A 19,479-nucleotide genomic window follows, 5' to 3' on the forward strand; every position below is an offset into this window, starting at 1 on the left:
TATGAGTGGGCATACCTTTGTCCAGCAAGAAAAGGCAGAAACGCATGAGAGTGTCTGTGGGATGAATTCTCAGGTGAAAATCTGAGTGGATCAAACACCTGCAATACAAAACATCAAGGTAAACATGAGGTGTTCATAGATTGCAAGACTCACAGCTGAATGTCCCACAATTAACCACACCTTTCCTCATGGTGGGGACCCTCAGCTTGCCTTCAAGATGTCAAATTTTTAACACCTTCATCATTTTTGTTCATATTCCCTCAAATATGACACACTTTTATGTCCCCATCCTATTCATGCAGTAGGCAAGGGTGCATGTTACCAAAATATGTCACAAAGAATCTTTGCAAGATTAAATAACTACAAATATCAATCAAACAAGCATTTAATAATTTCAAAAGTTACAAACTGCTTGAAGAAAGAATGGTCAGGCATAGGGTACGATACATATTTTGACTTTAAGTACAATTCTGAAAGTGTATTTCTCTGAACAATATTGCAGCTCCACTGTAAAGCAACCCAAGACACAAACAATACCTCAAATCAAACATTTTTCAGATGTTGATTTCAATAACATGCATTATTTTTCTCACAGGTATAATGAAGCAGTAACTATTTCAAGGGAGACAGTATTCGTTGCCATATGAGTCTTCTTATCCCCATCTTTCAATTCATGGATACCGATTACTAACATTTAAATAGAACTGAATCATTTTATTTTCGTCCAAAATATCCAATGTGTGCTCCAAACATCTTACTGTATGGGCTGTGAAAAAAAATAAGGGCACAAAATAATTGACTGTCAGTACAGTTATAACATTGCATTGTGGTTGCAATAGTATCACTATACATAACACTGCGAAAAAAAACTCTTGGGGTATTCTGAATACATTTATTCAGGTTATTGTAAACTTTGAGCTCAACTTGATTATCAAGTAGTATTATCTCTCAAGTCCTCATGTAGATGGCAGTGATGTGAAATGTGTATTCATAATGTTTGTGAGAAATTGGAGTATTAGTTGAGAGGGGTAAGTAACCACTTCAAGTAATAATCACAGTCCTTGACAGGGTAAACCACTAAAGTAACTAAATAAACCTGAGCTCATCTCCCTGGTAGCTATGGCACAGAATAGATAGGCCAAACTTAGAGGCAATGTGTGAAGTATTTATGTAGTACCAAAATAGTAACAAGAAAAATCCCACATGAATTTAGAAATATAGAGAATATTTTAAGAAACAAATTACACCAGAATAACCAAAATCCAATAAGAGAAACCAGAGTTATTAATGTATAAGTTTTAAATAGAAAAAATGCACTATTATATGTTAAGTGCCAATCATGGTCATCTGATTGCACTTGACTGGGCCTAGATGCAAGTTAAGACCGACCGCGATGGATCGCAGGTCGGATTAAGAAACTAGGTTAAATCCAGTCATACGTTTTACCTTGAGACTTAGGGCCTGATTAAGATGTTGGAGGTAACGGTCCCAACATCGGGTTTCCAACTGCAAACCCACCCACTTCCTTGGTGGTCCGCCCTCCAGATTTAGATGTTGGCGGTCCCCTAGACAATAGCCACCCCAGTCCCACCATTTACACCAAAGGATTCCAGTCTGCGTTGATGGTGCCATAGGAAATAGTGGCTGGTGGTGGGACTGCAGCCACCCTTATCACCAATCAGATTTGGGTGCGCCTTACCAACAGGCCAACTCTGGCAGTCCAACCTCCACATCTGAGTTTGGTTTGCAGATTGGGTGGGAAATAAGGTAAAAACATACCTTTTTCCCAATTCCACTTCTGTTTTTGACTGGACAAAACCTTCTGTCACTGCTGCCACTGCTCCAAGGAGGAAACATGCCTCCCCTATCGCCAGACTCAAAGGTAGGGAGCCCGCATTGCCTGTGTCCATTGAGTGGACACTGCACACGAGGTAGGGACCACTGAAGTAATTTACGTGTCACAGTAATTTTTAACATTTACGGTGACTTGCATATATCAGGGAAACAATGGTGTCTGACATGGATGGGGGCACACTGGTACAAGACATGCATTGCACACATACACAACTGTCATTATGGTGTCAGTATTAATTGCCAAATGAATGCTAGCACCACACTGCCTTTACAATTAGACTTGTCAAGTATGTCCATGTATGCCCAGTGCAAGGGGATCTGTACCTGTTATGTTGTGCGTACAGTTGTGTATATGTGAATCAGTATGTGTCTGTGTGTGTGACTGGACTGGTGGATGGAGCTGGAGTGGGTGGTGTGGTTGTGTTAGTATGTGTGCCATTTCCATATGGGCCTGATGTTGTTGTGTATATTGTGTGTTGTGTTGGTTGTTGTGATTGTTTTTGTGTAGGTGTAGTATGAATGTTGTGTGTATGTTGTGTCATGGATGCATGTCAATGTGTGTTTTCAGCATGTGATTGTTGTGTGGTGTTGGAATGGCAATGGAAATAATGTGTATGTGATGTGTTGTGCAGGTGGACACATATGACTAGGGTACAGTGTGTGACTTATCTCTATTCCAAAGCACTACCATTGTCTGATGTCTATTGGGTCTAGAAACAACCTCCCTCCATCAGCAATCTGCCGTCATACACCGCCTGCAGGACTGTAACATCTAAATAGGGTCAGCGGGAACCCGCCAGCTTGATGGCTAGGAAGAGCACTCTGTTGTGGTGGTGTGCGACTCACCTGCAATACATCTAAATACAGTGGGAGGAACAGCATCAACTTGATGGCATTCTCGGGTCCACTTCTGCAGCAGATTGGCGGTAATACCACCAAGATCTAAATCAGGCCCTTAGTCTCTGAAATGGAATTCAAAACACTTCAACAGGACAAGGCAGCTGTCAGGAATAAGGCTGTGCGCGCTCCAGGTCCCGCTCGAACTCCGCTGCGCGTATTTGCGGCGTTTCATGCGCACCACTTGTCATCCCCTCTTGTTCTAGAAGTGGCCATCAGCATCGCCTGCCCTGTGGTAAAGCTCATGTAGCTGCAGGGTCAGGACATTGGTGGACAAGATGCACTTATCAGTGCTTTTCTAAGAATGGACTACAATTCCCAGGTTTCTGGAGGCAGCGGTCATCTTGGGGTGTGGCAGGCCTATAGAGCCCAGCCACATCCAGGCACATTGCTCACTAGTTTGAAGACTTCGATGCAGTCAGACCTCGTGGGGGTTCCTCTGAAGAAGAGCAGATTTCCTGCATGGCAGATTGACCGCAAATCGGAGTATCCTTGTTTCCATGGGGAATTTAGATACGAGTAGGTCGTACTCGTAGCGGTAAGGTCTTGATGATCCCAATCTTGAAAGGAGTTGTTACTTCCAAAAATAATGCGTCCCTTAGCACAACGAGCAAAGCGCTTCCAGTCCAAAGCGTAAAGCGCTCCTGGCACGATGATAAAAGCGCTTCAGGCCAAACGAGTAAAGCGGCCTTGGCGCGACGATCAAAGCGCTTCAGACCACATGAGTAAAGCGCCCCTTAGCACAACGAGCAAAGCGCTTCAGGCCACACGTGTAAAGTGCCCTTGGCACGATAATCAAAGCACTTCAGGCCACACGAGTAAAGCGCCTTTGGCACGACAATCAAAGCGTTTCAGGCCACATGAGTAAATCGGTCTTGGCACGAGGATCAAAAACGCTTCAGTCCACAAGAGTAAAGCGCCCCCTTAGCACAACGAGCAAAGCGTTTCAAGTCACAAGAGTAAAGCGCCCTTGGCACGACAATCAAAGCGTTTCAGACCACAAGGCGCTTCTGCCCAACAAACAAAGCGCTTCAAGTTCAATGAGTAAAACTTTCAGGCTTTAGTAGTAAATGTAAAAACGTTTTGGAGATAAACAAATTATAGTTTCATTGTTTTTGGGAAACATAATAAGTGAGATTATGAGGCAATGGTGGGAAAGCTCCAAGTGGGAGAAATTTGAATTTTACCCCCAGAAAAGGTAGTTCACCAGTGGGATACTTTCGGCATTTTGCTGGGTGAAGATTTCAATATTCACACTTAATCACTTTTTTGGAGCTCGGATTTCTTCAATGGGACAGGGCTGCAAATTTTCGTTGAATAGGTCTCCAAAAGGCAGGATACAATCTCTGTGAGGTACTGGTGAAAAGGATTTGATGCTGCAGAAAAGTGCTGAGTAGGAGCAACCTGAACCTTTAGGCTAGTGGCAAAGCACCTTCGACTGATAGACTTGGATGTTTTTGAAGCCAAAAAAGTTCTAAGCCCCAGGTTCCAGCTGATGATAGAAGTACACTTTCACACCAGCCAAAGGTCAAGGACATTAGGGGCAACACTTGGGGGTCAAGCCTCACTCCAGCAGAGGCCAACAGGAATGTCCAGAGCAGGTCTAGTTGAAGTTGGTTAGCTAGGCAGTTGCAGAAAAAGGCCCTTTGTAGTTGTTATGTCCTGTAGCTTGAACAAGAATTCAGTCTTATGACTCTTGGAGTCCATGTCTTTGTCCTTGGTGCAAAAGGGAGAGCAGGCCCATTCTTCTAGGCTCTTCTCAAGTCACAGACAGCAGGTCTGGCCCACTTGTTTTCTTCCACAGTTCCAGAAGGACTTCTGAGGGGGCATTGGGGCTGCCACCTTTATGCTTGGCACCAGTGGGAGGGTGGGGGAGACCCGTGGCCACCTCCTAAGCAATGGAGTAAAAGTTCCTAGGGGTGAGCCTGCCCACTTTTGCAGTATTTCTTGCAAACAGTCCCACAGTGCCCCCTCTACCTAAAACAAAGATGGCAGAAACTTTCTTCCAATCTGGAGAACTCCTGTGCTCACCCCAGAGGTGTGGTCATGGAAATGAGCATCCCCTGCTCTGTGATCACAAAAACCAATTCTGAGGGCAAACCCTTTCCGTTGGACTAGCTGAGGGGACAAATGAAAGGGGAAAGCTTTGTGTCAGCTAACATTTGCATGTCACATTTGCTTATCACAGTGGATGCTTCTTTGAAGTTAATTAAGTTCCTTGGCCCAGCCCACAGGCCATCCTGTCAAGAGTACACAACACCTCCTCACACCCAAGCACTTTTGTCCCTGCTCTGGGAACAAGGTCGCACCTCATCAAAGGGGCTATTCAAATATGAGGTGACAGTTGCAGTTCATGCAAATGGGCCTCCAGAGGATTTAGGCAGCGAAAAGATAGCTTTCTGAAAGTACCTTTTCCTTCAAAGTTATTACAAATTCAATTTTACCATTACGTTGGATTTGAAATGACTATTAAAAAGAGTCTCTGAACTATATTTATAGCTGCACTGGTAAATGTAATAATCCAGACCAGTGTTTTCATATGAACCAGTCAGCCTTGTAACAGTGAAAATAGCTTTTGTTTTTTTTAGGGTTTTTCACTGTAGGGACATATAGAACATTAAACATTTACACATCCTACTTTTAAATACCATGCACCCCGTCATATGGGCACTAAGGCATACACAGGGGTGACTTCTTAATATTTAAAAGGAAAAGGAAAACTTTGCTTTTACCCACTAATGGGAAATCTGATCTCTTGCTGGACTCTTATTGACCATGTGAAGTGGGAGCTCTTCCTACTCTTTCCTTAACAGTGAAGAGTCTGGGAGTCAGCAACACATTAATACTATCCATGCAGATCTCTTTAGCAGTCTCTTTGTATTTTTTTTAATTTAAGAATCTCAGAAATGACCTCCTTATCACACTGAGGATGGGAGAGACTGCTGTAGCAGCAATTACAGGCTCCAGATTAAATTATGCAAATCTGCTTTATCTTGTTTTACCTACCTATCAATTGAAAAGGCTACAAGTGGTGCAAAAGGAAGCTGCAATACTTATTTCAAGAGCGCTCAGATTGCTTCAAAGGCAGCACAGGCTTACTACTGGGCAAAAAATTCACTTTTCGTTTCTCTGCATCATTTTAAAGTCCTTCATGACGTATCTCCTAAGTCTGCATCTTGGAAAGACATTGTCGTAGCTGCACACTATACTAGCTTTTCTTTTTGTGCTCCAAGACTCTGGAATCTTGTGCCTCAAACTTTAAGCAAAATCATTTTTGTATTGTTTAGACGAGCTTTGGATTCTTTTCATGAAGGAATTTTTCACTTAGCAGTCACCATTCATAATTTCCCACTAGTTAGCGCCAATAAACCATTTGGTTGCACACGATCTACAAACACAATTATCATAACATAACCCAACTTTTGACACACAATGAAAGCTGTGGAAATTGATTTGAGGTACTACTGTTATGCTGTGCACAGTATTTATGAAAATTTATATTGTACCCATGGTTTAAAAACAAGTTTGTTCTTACAGTCGATTGTTTGTATTCCCACTGTTAGAAATGGGGTTTTTGGTTGGCAGTCAGGTTACCCTCTGTCCAAGCAAGAACCCTCACTCTAGTCAGGGTAAGTCACACACAATCCAAAATTAGCCTGTGCCCACCCTCTGGTAGCTTGGCACGAGCAGTCAGGCTTAACTTAGAAGGCATGTGTAAAGTATCTGTGCAATAAATCATACAATACCAACATATAGCACCACAAAAATACACCACACAGTGTTTAGAAAAATATATAATATTTATCAGGATAATTGTAGGTCAAAAAGAATAAAGTTGCAATGGGAAATTGTAGAAATATCACTGAAAAGTGATATAAAGTGTCTTAAGTCTTTAGAATATAAACAAAGTCTCTTTCAAGCACAAGTACCTGGTTGGGAGTGGAAAAATCTCCTCAGAGGGCCACAAGAGAAGAGGTGCGTGGAAAAAGAGTGTGTGCGTCGATTTCTCCCCAGCACACACGGACTTGCGTCGTTATTTTCCACGCGGGGAAGTCGGGCGTCGTTTTCCGGCGCGCGGACAGTCTCTTTCTGTGGATCGCGGGGATTACCAGATGTCCCGGGTCTGTGCGTGGATTTTCCTGCTTGTTCTCCGGCTGCGCGTCGGTCTGCGGGGCTGCGCGTCGAAATTACGATCTCACGGCAGGCGTCGCGTCGATTTCTCCTCTAGTCGTCGATCTGCGGGGCTGCGCGTTGAAATTACGTTCTCACTGCAGGCGTCGCGTCGATTTCTCTTCTAGAGGTCGGGCGGCGTTGTCCTTCCCAAGAGCGTCGCGTCGATCAGCGTCGGTGTGCGTTTTTCTCGCCGCGGAACAAGCTGGGCGTCGAAATTTTCGGCGCACGGAGCGTCCAAGTAAAAGAGAGAAGTCTTTTTGGTCCTGAGACTTCAGGGAACAGGAGGCAAGCTCTATCCAAGCCCTTGGAGAGCACTTTCACAGCCAGACAAGAGTTCAGCAAGGCAGCAGGGCAACAGCAAGGCAGCAGTCCTTTGTAGAAAGCAGACAGGTGAGTCCTTTGAGCAGCCAGGCAGTTCTTCTTGGCAGGATGTAGTTTCTGGTTCAGGTTTCTTCTCCAGCAAGTGTCTGATTAGGTAGGGCAGAGGCCCTGTTTTATACCCAAATGTGCCTTTGAAGTGGGGGAGACTTCAAAGAGTGGCTAAGAAGTGCACCAGGTCCCCTTTCAGTTCAATCCTGTCTGCCAGGGTCCCAGTAGGGGGTGTGGCAGTCCTTTGTGTGAGAGCAGGCCCTCCACCCTCCCAGCCCAGGAAGACCCATTCAAAATGCAGATGTATGCAAGTGAGGCTGAGTACCCTGTGTTTGGGGTGTGTCTGAGTGAATGCACAAGGAGCTGTCAACCAAGCCCAGCCAGACGTGGATTGTAAGGCACAGAAAGATTTAATTGCAAAGAAATTCTCACTTTCTAAAAGTGGCATTTCTAGAATAGTAATATTAAATCCGACTTCACCAGTCAGCAGGATTTTGTATTACCATTCTGGCCACACTAAATATGACCTTCCTGCTCCTTTCAGATCAGCAGCTGCCACTTCAACAGTGTATGAGGGCAGCCCCAATGTTAGCCTATGAAGGGAGCAGGCCTCACAGTAGTGTAAAAACGAATTTAGGAGTTTTACACTACCAGGACATATAACTACACAGGTACATGTCCTGCCTTTTACCTACACAGCACCCTGCTCTAGGGGTTACCTAGGGCACACATTAGGGGTGGCTTATATGTAGAAAAAGGGGGGTTCTAGGCTTGGCAACTACTTTTAAATGCCAAGTCAAGGTGGCAGGGAAACTGCCCACACAGGCCTTGCAATGGCAAGCCTGAGACAAGGTTAAGGGGGCTACTTAAGTGGGTGGCACAACCAGTGCTGCAGGTCCACTAGTAGCAATTAATCTACAGGCCCTAGGCACATGTAGTGCACATTACTAGGGACTTATAAGTAGATTAAATAGTCCAATCAGGTATGATCCAAAGTTACCATGTTTTAAGGGAGAGAGCATATGCACTTTAGCACTGGTTAGCAGTGGTAAAGTGCGTAGAGTCTAAAAACCAGCAAAAATGAGGTCAGAAATGAAAAGGAGGAAGGCAAAAAGTTTGGGGATGACCCTGTCAAAAAGCCAGGTCCAACACCCACGACTTGAAAAAATCCTGTCCAACAAACACATGTTGGCTATTATGCAGTACCAAAGGAATAAACTGATCCCAATGTCAAGGAAATTCATTTTTAAATGTATAAACCGGAAAATAAATGATTTGGCTATATTACTTTGCATATCATTGTGTAGTGCTCTGATATTGTAAATATGGGACACCGAGGTGTGCTACCAAACTGTGTAATATCGGACCTTTATAACACTGAAAAACTATAAAAGTATGCTTCATAGAGTAGCTAAACTAGATAAAACTAATTAGCTGTTTAATTCTCGTACGTGCAAATACCTTGGCAGTTTTGAGGTCGTAAGCATATTTTAAATTAATTCTTTTGAAAAGGTCATTTACAATTCAAGTAGACAACTACATAGGCCAATAGGCTTTTCTTGAATGGGCTGTCCCTGATAACCGTGTAAAATCTCTGTCCTGGCCTGTATACTTTCTTGAATAAAGTTCCAACAGTTAAAAACAAATCGAAACCTTAAATAAATCAAAATGTTGGAAAACTGACAGTTTGAAAGTTACTTTGAAGGTGAATGTGCTACTTTCTTTATGGAAAGTTTCAGCTAAATGTGCAGTAGTCAAAACAAGTAGTCAAAATAAGAATGATCAGAAGTTGTCTTAGCTTTTGTAAAAAAAAAAATGAGTTAGTCAAGTAATATTTACTTTTTGATGAAAAAACACAGTTTTACCACTGTACATTTAATTTGTTAGGAAACAGTTTAGAGGGCAGAGGAAGCCTGTAGTGCCTTTTGAAATCCTTTCTTGTGAAAAGCACAGGTTAAATCAGTCTTTGCCATTTAATCTCCAGGCCTGGAGAATATTTAAATTAAACTGGCGAGATTCACGAAATTCTCAGACTTTGCATTATGCAAAGTTAGTGAAATTTCTTGAAACATTTTCTTCTTTAACTAGTCTTCTGCCAGTCCCTTGTGTGACTTTTTTGCGTATATGTACACAAACTACATTTCACTATAAAAGCATATTTTGGCGTAATTTAACAAAACTTTTGTGAAATTTCGCAAAACATAATTATGCATTTAGGCACATTTGTGGCATCTCCCCACCAATCAATAAACTTGTAACCGTAGTTATGAGCACACGTATTATGCAATATCGCATTCCAAAGAAAATGTTTCTTGAAACATTTTCTTCTTGAACTAGTCTTGTGCCAGTATCTTGTGTGACTTTTTTGCGCATATGATACAGCAAACCACATTTGACTCTAGAATCATATTTTGGCATAAATTGACAAAACTTTCATGACATTTCGCAAAACATAACTATGCAGTCGAGCACACTCGTAGCAGCTCCTCAATAAATCAATAAACGAGCAGCTACAGTTATGAGCACACATATGCAATATCGCATACCAAAGGAAAGGAAGTTTTACAACAAACTATGGCCATCTATGATCTCACAAAGCGAGCCTGACTAAGAAAGAGATCATATGCAAATACAAAAGCAATGACAAACGATTAGACATTATCAATCATCATGGGAATCATAGTAGAGCCTTTTTTAACACTCAAAATTAAAAAAACAAAAATGCATTGGTCATTACTGCTCACAAAGCACCCCAACCGGCCTCAAAAGGCAAAAGTCTACAATCACTGTTAAATAAAAAAAAATAAAACATGCAGTTGTCATTCCCACTCTCAATCAGTTTATTTCGGAAAAAACAAACCCTTAAAACACATTCCACATAAATTCAGTTACACAATAACATGTAACTATAACAAATATTAAATACAGTACAACTTACAGTAATCATATTTCATTATTCAGAATAAAAAACTCAGATAAAAAATAGACAATAAAACTATTAAAAATTATTCCAATAGTTTTCCATAAAGTGCAAAGTTTAATGCCCTAGGCACAATGGCCCATATTTATACTTTTTTAGCATCGCATTTGCGCCGCTTTTTGATGCAAAAGCGGCGAAACGTACAAAATTCAATTGGGCCATATTTATACTTTTTTACGCAAAACTGCGCTGACGCAGTTTTGCGTCAAAAAGTTTAATGCCGGCTAACGCCATTTCTTTGCGCCACCCGGGCGTCAAATGTATACTTTGGAGCTCCATGGCGCAAACCACGGGTGAGAGTCATTTTTTTTTTACTCAAACCATTGCGCCACGTTGTAAAGAAAAACAATGTTAACGCGGCGTAAATGACTTTAATCCGGTTTACGATGTCGCAAACCGGATACGCGCCATTTTTTGCCGTAATAGCATAAAAAAGCGGTGCAAATACAGCAAAATGTGCTTAGGAGCCCTAAAATGGATCACAGAAGCCATGAGAGACCCCAAGAAGACTCCAACCGACCAGGAACCAGCCAGGAGGACCAAGACAAGACCCAGGAGAGGGAGAAGAAGAAAAGGAAGAGTCCGTTCAGTGCAGAGGAGCAGGAAATACTGTTGAAAGAGGTGACAGAACACCAGCATCAACTTTTTGTCACCTCAAAATTGCCAATTGGGAGGAGAGAGGCAATTTGGCATCAAATTGTGGACAAGGTAAACAGTGTGGCAGAAGTACGGAGAACAGTCACTGAATGCAAGAAACGCTGGCATGACTGCAAGCGCAGGACCAAGGAAAAGATGGCAAGGAACAGGAAGGCAGCACTTCAGACTGGAGGTGGGAGTCCAGCCCCACAGGAGGCCCTGGACCACATGGAGGAGTTGGTAGCAGCCGTCATCCCGGAGGAGATCGTCACAAGGATTCAAGGTCAGGACGGCGCAGACTTCCTGAAAACCACACAGATGCAGGGTAAATTGCATGGGGGACAAAAATGGCTAAGTGTCAACTGTAAGCAGGGCGGGGGACATCCTACTACACAACACATGTCAGCCATGAAAATCAGGTAGTGGAAAGGGCAAAGGGGCACGCCATGGGTGCATGAGCTGTGCAGGGGAAACCAGGGGCACAGCACAACACTACACCAACAACCTTTGCATGGGGGTACTCTGCCATGCCAAGGATGTTGGAAAAGCAAAGCCAGTCCAGGAGGGTAGGGTACAACGTAAAACTGGCCTGCTGTCACACAACAGCTGGTATTTGCGCCTCATGAACTAGGGCTCAATTTCCAGTCTCAGGCCATATCCACAAGTGGTATTTACCATTGACAACAGTTGTCACTACCACCTGTGCTGTGTGTTTAGGTCAAGGAGCTAATGGCAGTTACCAGCCCATGGATCAAACACACCCAAAATAGAGGGTTCAGGATGACAACTTTATCAATCCCCTGTAATTCCTAACAAAGTGCAAATCCTATCAAATGCTCATGTCTTTAGGTGCAATAAACATCAGGTATTGTTATTTACATTATGAAGTACACAGCAGTAATGTCATTCCAATGCTGCACATTTCAGGGTCTACCTTTTGCCTGTGTTACAATAGCTGCAATAGCTGCAATGCCACCTTGCAACATCCCAACTGTCATACTGCTAAGACAACAGCATTGAGGGGGAGGACATATGTGTCCAGCTAGTTAAACACACCCGCACAGTCATAAGAGAAAATGGAACACTGCCAGGACCATCACTGCAATCCAATGTAACACACATTCCCCAACATCAACATTACACACTACCAATGCTGACACCTGTATCGTGCCATGCCAATGCTACACATAGTATATGCTAGGTCTCAGCAACATATAGGTGTATGTGAAATATCTGAGACTGTGTCAGTTCCAGATTGCTAAGTGTGGTGCAAGTGGCATCAGAACACCCACAGCCATTGCAAGGCCTCACCATGATAATGGAAGTAGACGGAGGGTCGAGTAGGACAAGAAGGTGGCAACATACAATTTGGACAGAACCTACACCTAGAGGATGTGACGCAGACAAGTCCCCAAACTGCCCACACTACATGTGACATGCAGGTGGGGCATAGGCCTGGGGGAATGCTAATATTAAAGACAGGAACAATGAACACGAACCAAGATTAAAATGTTCCACTAATAGGAAGTCAGTAACGTCACATTACAACTGCCACAACACAGACACACTAATTGTACAATATCTCATTGCAGAGGACGATGACTCCCCTGGGGATATGCCTGTCCTGGACTTCCCTGATGACATGGATGATGAGCTGACAAACATTAGCCAGCAAACCCTCCAAGATGTCCTTGGAACCCTCCAGACCCCAGCTTCAGTCGCAAAGAGGAGCACAGAAGTAACAGCCATCACATAGGACCCCAATAGTGAACCTGCCAGCTCCAACCCAGCTGAGGACTCTGAGGACACTGGTACCACCTTTGAGAGGAAAGTAGTGGGAGTACAGCGGGAGCTGGCCAAGGAGGTGCGGGTGGGGATGCAAAATATGGCAGCCAGTCTTGAGGGGATGCACACATGCATGATGTCATCTGCTGAACAGGCAGCAGCCATGCAAGCGCTACCATCCATCCTGTAAGGACTACAACAATGTGTAAGGGAATTCACCACAGCAGTTAGGGAGTTACCACAACACCTGGCATCCCAAACCTTTCATTGCGTGCACGAATGCAATCATGACCCCCTCAGGGCCGACCTGGCTGCCTACCACAGTGATGTAGCTGCTATACTAAAGAACCAGCAGCTCCTCCTTGCTACAGTAATGCCCTTAATAGCCCCACTGTGGCCAGCTACCGGGAATTCTGACTCCACATCTTCAAGACTGAAGTGTGTGTTGCCCCTTCAAACCCACCACCACCAAGGGCTGAGGAGATGACACACACATTAGAAGATGAAGACGTGGAACAGATCACCTTCACCAGTAGGAGTACCCGGTAGCATCAGTCCATGCCACATGAGCACTGAATTCCTAGGTCCTGTGCTTGTTAACATGCCAGTCTTGCTACAGTTGGTCACATGCACTGTTCTCCAGCACACTGTTTACCTTGACACTATGCTCTGTGATTGTCTCTCACTACCTCATTGGCAATTCATGTTCCTCTGCAGAAGGCGTCACACTAATGGACTCTCAAACCTGGACTATGTAATAATTGCAGTACTGCACTTTAAAATAAATAGAACTTACACAACCACTTTGTCTCTGTGTAATGTGACACATCAACTGTGTAGGAGATTAGTGATGTATGTCACATGTCAATGTCCATAGAATGTCAATACAACTGTGTTGAAGGAATGTGGGCTGATAGCTATGCACTGGGTTCTGGATTGTGTCATCATCTGCGCTTCCTGAGGCTTATTTCTGAAGTGAAATGAAAACAAACAGTATAATGCTGTGCAGGACAGAAAAAGTCTGCTTCAAGGTATGTATAAGCTGAAACTCAATGTGACCAACATTCCCTTCAAGACAATCTTTATGTATGTGATATCTGACTATAAACTTTCATCACACACACACACCATACATCAGGAATGGATGTGCACAAGTGTATGGACAAATATGTAACCTGGGAGTACATTGTAAGAAATTATAGGTGTTAATTCTGTATACAATACTACATAAGATTATACCATCACTCACCTTATCAGGGTTCACATGAACATCAGGCTGCAGGCAGACGTACCACAGTGCCCAAGATTCAAATTCAGGATTCAAACAATGACAGATTTAAAAACACATCCAAACTTCACAACACATTGGGAACCATGGTAACCTTGAGTGGTGGGTGCAATGGATGGCAGATGCATAGAGAAGTAGTTTTGGTGTGGCTTCCAATGTGCCAGCACATTATGAATTGGGAATAACCATGTCAATAATGGGATTCTGATGCAGGATGGAACACAAATGCAAATACTAAATTGACACTATTCACCCATACCAAGGCCCTGATCCCCAAGCATATGACATATACTATAAAGGAGTACCTAAAACTTTATTTAACAGTAATAAATGATACTAAAACTAGGGGAAGCACCTTAACTAACCTAACCTATCCTAACTACACATTACCCAACAACTGGCCCTAACTACCCTAATCTAAACTTACCTATCACATTTAACTAAACACTCTAAACATCAGCCCCCAACCCCCTTATATGAAGGGAAACATGTAGGACAACATATACTAACCTAAACACATACTATCGTATCATAAACAAATGTGTATCTTTTTTGGATTTTTTGTTTATACACATAAACCCCAACATCATCCCCCACCCACCCATCCACTAAAAAACACATTTAATAATATAACCCCCTCCACCCCCAACCCACTTATGCTAACTAAACGAACAGCCTACTCTAACCTAACACTAAGCCCCCTAAACCCACTAAAGATAACAACCAGGAAAGAGGAGGGAGGGGAGTGAATCATGGCTGAGGATCCAAAAGTCACAAATTGGCCCTCTGAGTGATCTTCTTAATATCCCACAGTCTCCTGCTATTGCGGGACACCTCCTGCTGCAGCCTGTCCATTCTGCGCAACATCCGTTGCATGTCACGTCTAATGGATTGAAATTCTGCATTGTCTATCACAGCAGCTGGGGTTGCCTGTGTTCCACTAGTTGATGCCACTGCTGGTGCCGGTGCCGTGCTTGGAGGGGGAGGTGCAGGAGCTGCTGTCTGTGGGCCTGGAGCAGATGAGGTTGACGGACCTGCAACAGTGGCTGTCATCCTTTGTGCGACTGTCGTTGAAGCTGTTGCGCTGGTGGTGGTGGGCAAGGATGGCCCCCCTTGGGCTAATGCCTTCAAGACCCCTGTGGCTCTCTCATGGCGATAACGCTGTGCCATATTGCGGAACCCAGACTCCACATCTAGTATGTGGCGGTAACGCATTGCCCGCCTCTGGAATTCTTTGATCTCATGGGCATTCATGTTGGCAGCTGTAAAAATAAAGAAAGCCAAACATTAGTGACATCATTGTGTGATACATCTACAGATGATATTGTAACACTTCCTCAAAAATAGCTGAAACAGTCTAAATCACAGTACAGATCATAGAATGTTCCTAAGGAATGACAGGCCAATGCAGGCTACACATCTACTTTCTAACAGCACAGCAATGCACAAAAAGATGTGTACCTACTTAAATGATCTGTGCATCATTGTACTGCTATTAGTCACATAACAAATGCTGCAAGTACTCCACATGTGACAGGCCAACTAATGACTATCTTCTGGATGACAATCAAGGCCCACAAGACCTGTGATTTGTAAATGGAATTGCCAGAACGGTATGCAGTTGCTAATCATGAGGGGGTATCCTAGGTTGGAACAAATGAATGTTGGAATTACATGTCTGTCTTCTACACTGGGATCCCCGCACCTAGGTACACATATTTCATAACCCCAACCCTGTGCCTCAGGGGGGATGGACATGCAACACATACTTTCAAACATCAAGGACAGCCAGGAAGCTTTGGGCAGCTGTCCATGAGTTTAGTCAGTCCACCAGGTAAGGAGGGCTGCCAACTAGGATTAACTCAAATATTGGAAAATCACATCTACATTTATGTTTCTAATTGTTGACAATTGTCAACATCATTAGATCTCACTAATACCTTTCCAAAAACAAGCACTTAGATGCAAGCACCCATCTGGGCTTGAGCTGCATGCACACCTATGACATTTCACTCAAGTGCCGCATAAATGGAGCACAACATGTGGAGCTAAATGCTGCTAGGAATTCGAACATACAGTCCTACATTGTAGTGAATCCTAGTTTGTTTTAAAGGGATAACAGGAGTTAGCTTAGCCTTCGGCTTGCAGGCTCGTGCCCCCGTCACCTAGTGATTTTTAACCTACTTAGCTTGCTCTGTCTAAGCCCATTTAATTATTAAATTCATCTAAGATGGCTGCCTTGTTTATGGTTAGGCCACTTATTATGCTTTGCATTATCAGTGTCACTGCACTAAGGCGTCAAGATTAAGTGACAAAGACAAACAAACAGTAGGTGTTCACACTTAGGGACTTTTCCTCGCTATACTTTCGAGGGATTTGTTTATAATAATTGCCATCCCAAGCATGTCTGTTATCTATTGTTTGGGAACACACCTACGTCAGGAGTCCTGGTAGATCTGTATAAATACATCACACTTGAGACAGATAATCAGAGGGATTCCGACCAGAGGGCATCGCCACCATCGCTGATATCGATGCTGCACGTCGTTTTGACGCTGACCCAGTCTTTGTGTCCCTGCGGAGTCTGAGATAGAGACCTCATTCCAAGGTAATGAGGGTTGGGGGCTCCTATCATGGACATGGCATTGGCAGATTAGGATTAACAAACCCAGCTCTCATTTAGGTAGGAGGTTAGGCCTATCATATTAGGGTATTAGGACATATTACACCTCTTATGTCTTTTACATGCTACTGCAAGATAGTGGAGCTCTTTGTAATAATGACTCTTGTCTTCACAATTCTGTTTCTTGCACTGTTCATTATCCTAATCATTGCAGCCCATGCAACATATCATAGATTGCAGTTGTGTTAAATAAAAACTATTGAAACGTTATTGCATCTTCGTTATTGCCTATGTTTGATTGCGACATGACGTATCTGTGAGAAAGGGGTAATCTCCGTTTAACCACAACATTCCCTGAGATGTCTTATTCTCGAGTCCATGCGTAAAGGCTGCCACAAATCACCTTTTACTATTTGTGTTTTTGGTGAGGTGCTGCTAGTGAGCTGGAAGGGTTGGGACGACAGTTGCGACTTGTAGGATAGGCATAGTCTCCTACAAACATAAGTACTGTCATCCTTAAACCATCATTCTTGCTTAGAGCAAGAGTCCAAACTACGACATGGCGCCACCAACAATGGTGTTTAGGCACTAATTTATGGATACCCCGCCTATCACTGTCTCACAGACAACAGGTACCCTAAGTACCACTAAACGGAGACGTCCGTGGTCTTTGGGAAATTCCTCCTCAGCCGAAAAGGTAACACCTGATTAAGCTGTAGGTTGTTCAAGCTCGAACTCATAAAAGGACTTTACTCCCCAGTTTGTGTTCCGTTTTTCTAAACAAATATGGCTAACGCCATTAACATTCCTGAAAATGCTAGACAAGCTCTAATACAACATTTACTAGCGCATGGTCTTGCAGAGGATGGCGAGGATGTTACTCTGATAATAGAAGCTAATGAAGCATACCAAACAGAAACATTTTATTGTTCGGTCACCTTTCCTGAGGTAGACCAAAGAACACATACATTACACAAATATGAAATTGCAAACGTACCTCCACGGTACCGAGCATACCAGTACCATGAAATATCGCTCACATACCAAGAGCATCAGAACTGGTTTGAAGGCGCTCTACCACACATATTACCAAGAGTGAGGTTAGGTCCTTTAAGTAATGACAGACCGACGTGGCCTATTTTCGCCACATACACACCTCACCCAGACATTCTAAATATGCTGATAGCAGATCTGCGAGATGTATATAATGAATTAGTGACATTATATAGACGATTGCTTCAGTTCGTAATGTGAACATTGAACACCACACCAGCGCTTCCAGCACCCCCAGCACCTGGTGGCTACCAATTGGCTATTGGGATTTATCCACAAACAATACATACAATTATGGGAAAGGTACCCATAGAACGAGAAAAAATACGTGGCTTCATCACCTATATGGGGTCCAGAGAGCACTGAATAATCTGCCAAGACGGTCCTTGGGGGGACACACTCCTTATGAGGTTCTCTTTGGGATACCTATGTATATCCCAGATCTTGATGCCTCTGGTTTGGTGGCAGCAGAAACACCATTTGACATAAATGAAAGTCTCACTGTCTTACAGGAGCTTCAGTAATTTCGTGATGATAAATCATTTACCAGTGCTGCCACCTTAGTAATAAGGGATTTCGCGAAAACTTCGACAGGCTGGATTCCTAAAGTTGGGGATCTGGTTCGTGAGAAGATCACTGTGAAGAAGGAATTTAGTCCATCATACAGAGCACCTGTACATTCACAGTAGACCAAGAGGTCCCTTGGGTGGTTCCCGGTCCCCTCTCACTACCCAACAGGACATACATCTACATAGTAGGATGAACAACACTACTACGGACTATGCAACAATGTCCAATGCTGTTCCAGACACCTCCTCGACCATGGGGAGGGCGGAAAATGAACTTTTGCTAGTTCCAGTCACCACTTCAATGACAACTCCTGTCCAAGATTTGGCTGTTTTTTACACGAACACTTCACAGACTGATGACACTGTCTACCAGGAGCCTCCACGCGATGTGGACCGAAGTACAAGTAATGCACCGGCTCCAGTTTTTGAAGAGACTGCCTCTGGCTATTTCGTAGACATTGATGACTTTTCTTCAGACTCATCCAGTACGGTGATTGACAATGTTCCAACAAGAAGTAAGCTGTGTCAATGGCTTAAAAAGAACTATTTAATCTACCTGTGGAACTATTTATGGTTCTGTTTGACATTTTCAGCATTATTTTTTTGGGTTGGTTTTGTGACTGTTTTCTTTTTGCTCATAAATGGTATTATATTCCTGAACGCTCCTCTGTTGAGTCTGTGGATGAAGTCTTAACTCCATATCATAGCATAAGGTCCAAACAGACTTGTCCCTTGTAAATATTACAGCAATACCGATTTCTGATGGGATTGTGTGGGATAAAGTTCCCTTTGATATATACAGGCCTACAGAGGTTATTCAAATACCATACGTGTTCAAAATATCTATGACAGATGTAATTACACCTGATGTTGTATCTGATGATTGGGATGTCCAAACAGTTGATTCCATGCTAACAGAAATGAAGGACTATTCTGTTTTTGAATGTTATGATGTATATGAACATACAATGAATTATGGGGAAATGTTCTGTTACAACAATTGGGGACATTACTACCTACACTATGCTACTAGACACAGGCCTGTATTAAACTACACACAGTGGGAACACTGTTCAACACCACCAGTGGGGAGCCCAAAATACTATACTGATAAATTTATATATTTTTCTGGGCATGACACGAAAAATGCGGAGTCGTATTATTTTAAATTACCTTCAGCTCAAATTAGGAAAATTTTGCTTACTGATACAAAACTGATTTACTCTGATTCCTTTGTTTCCTGGCTCGCAGT

At 43.2% G+C, this 19,479-nt stretch overlaps 1 protein-coding gene across 1 annotated transcript in view; it reads right to left on the reverse strand.

Annotated features, from left to right (window-relative positions):
• LOC138293484 (cytochrome P450 4B1-like) overlaps window positions 1-19,479 on the reverse strand; it is a 186,209-nt gene that overhangs the window by 2,896 nt on the left and 163,834 nt on the right. Inside the window, exon 11 of the mRNA XM_069232723.1 lies at window positions 16-98. Coding sequence (XP_069088824.1) covers window positions 16-98 — 83 coding nt within the window. The remainder of the gene's footprint in view (window positions 1-15; window positions 99-19,479) is intronic.

Source organism: Pleurodeles waltl, chromosome 4_2 (genome assembly GCF_031143425.1).
Source record: "Pleurodeles waltl isolate 20211129_DDA chromosome 4_2, aPleWal1.hap1.20221129, whole genome shotgun sequence".
In the NCBI taxonomy this organism is placed as follows: Eukaryota; Metazoa; Chordata; class Amphibia; order Caudata; family Salamandridae; genus Pleurodeles; species Pleurodeles waltl.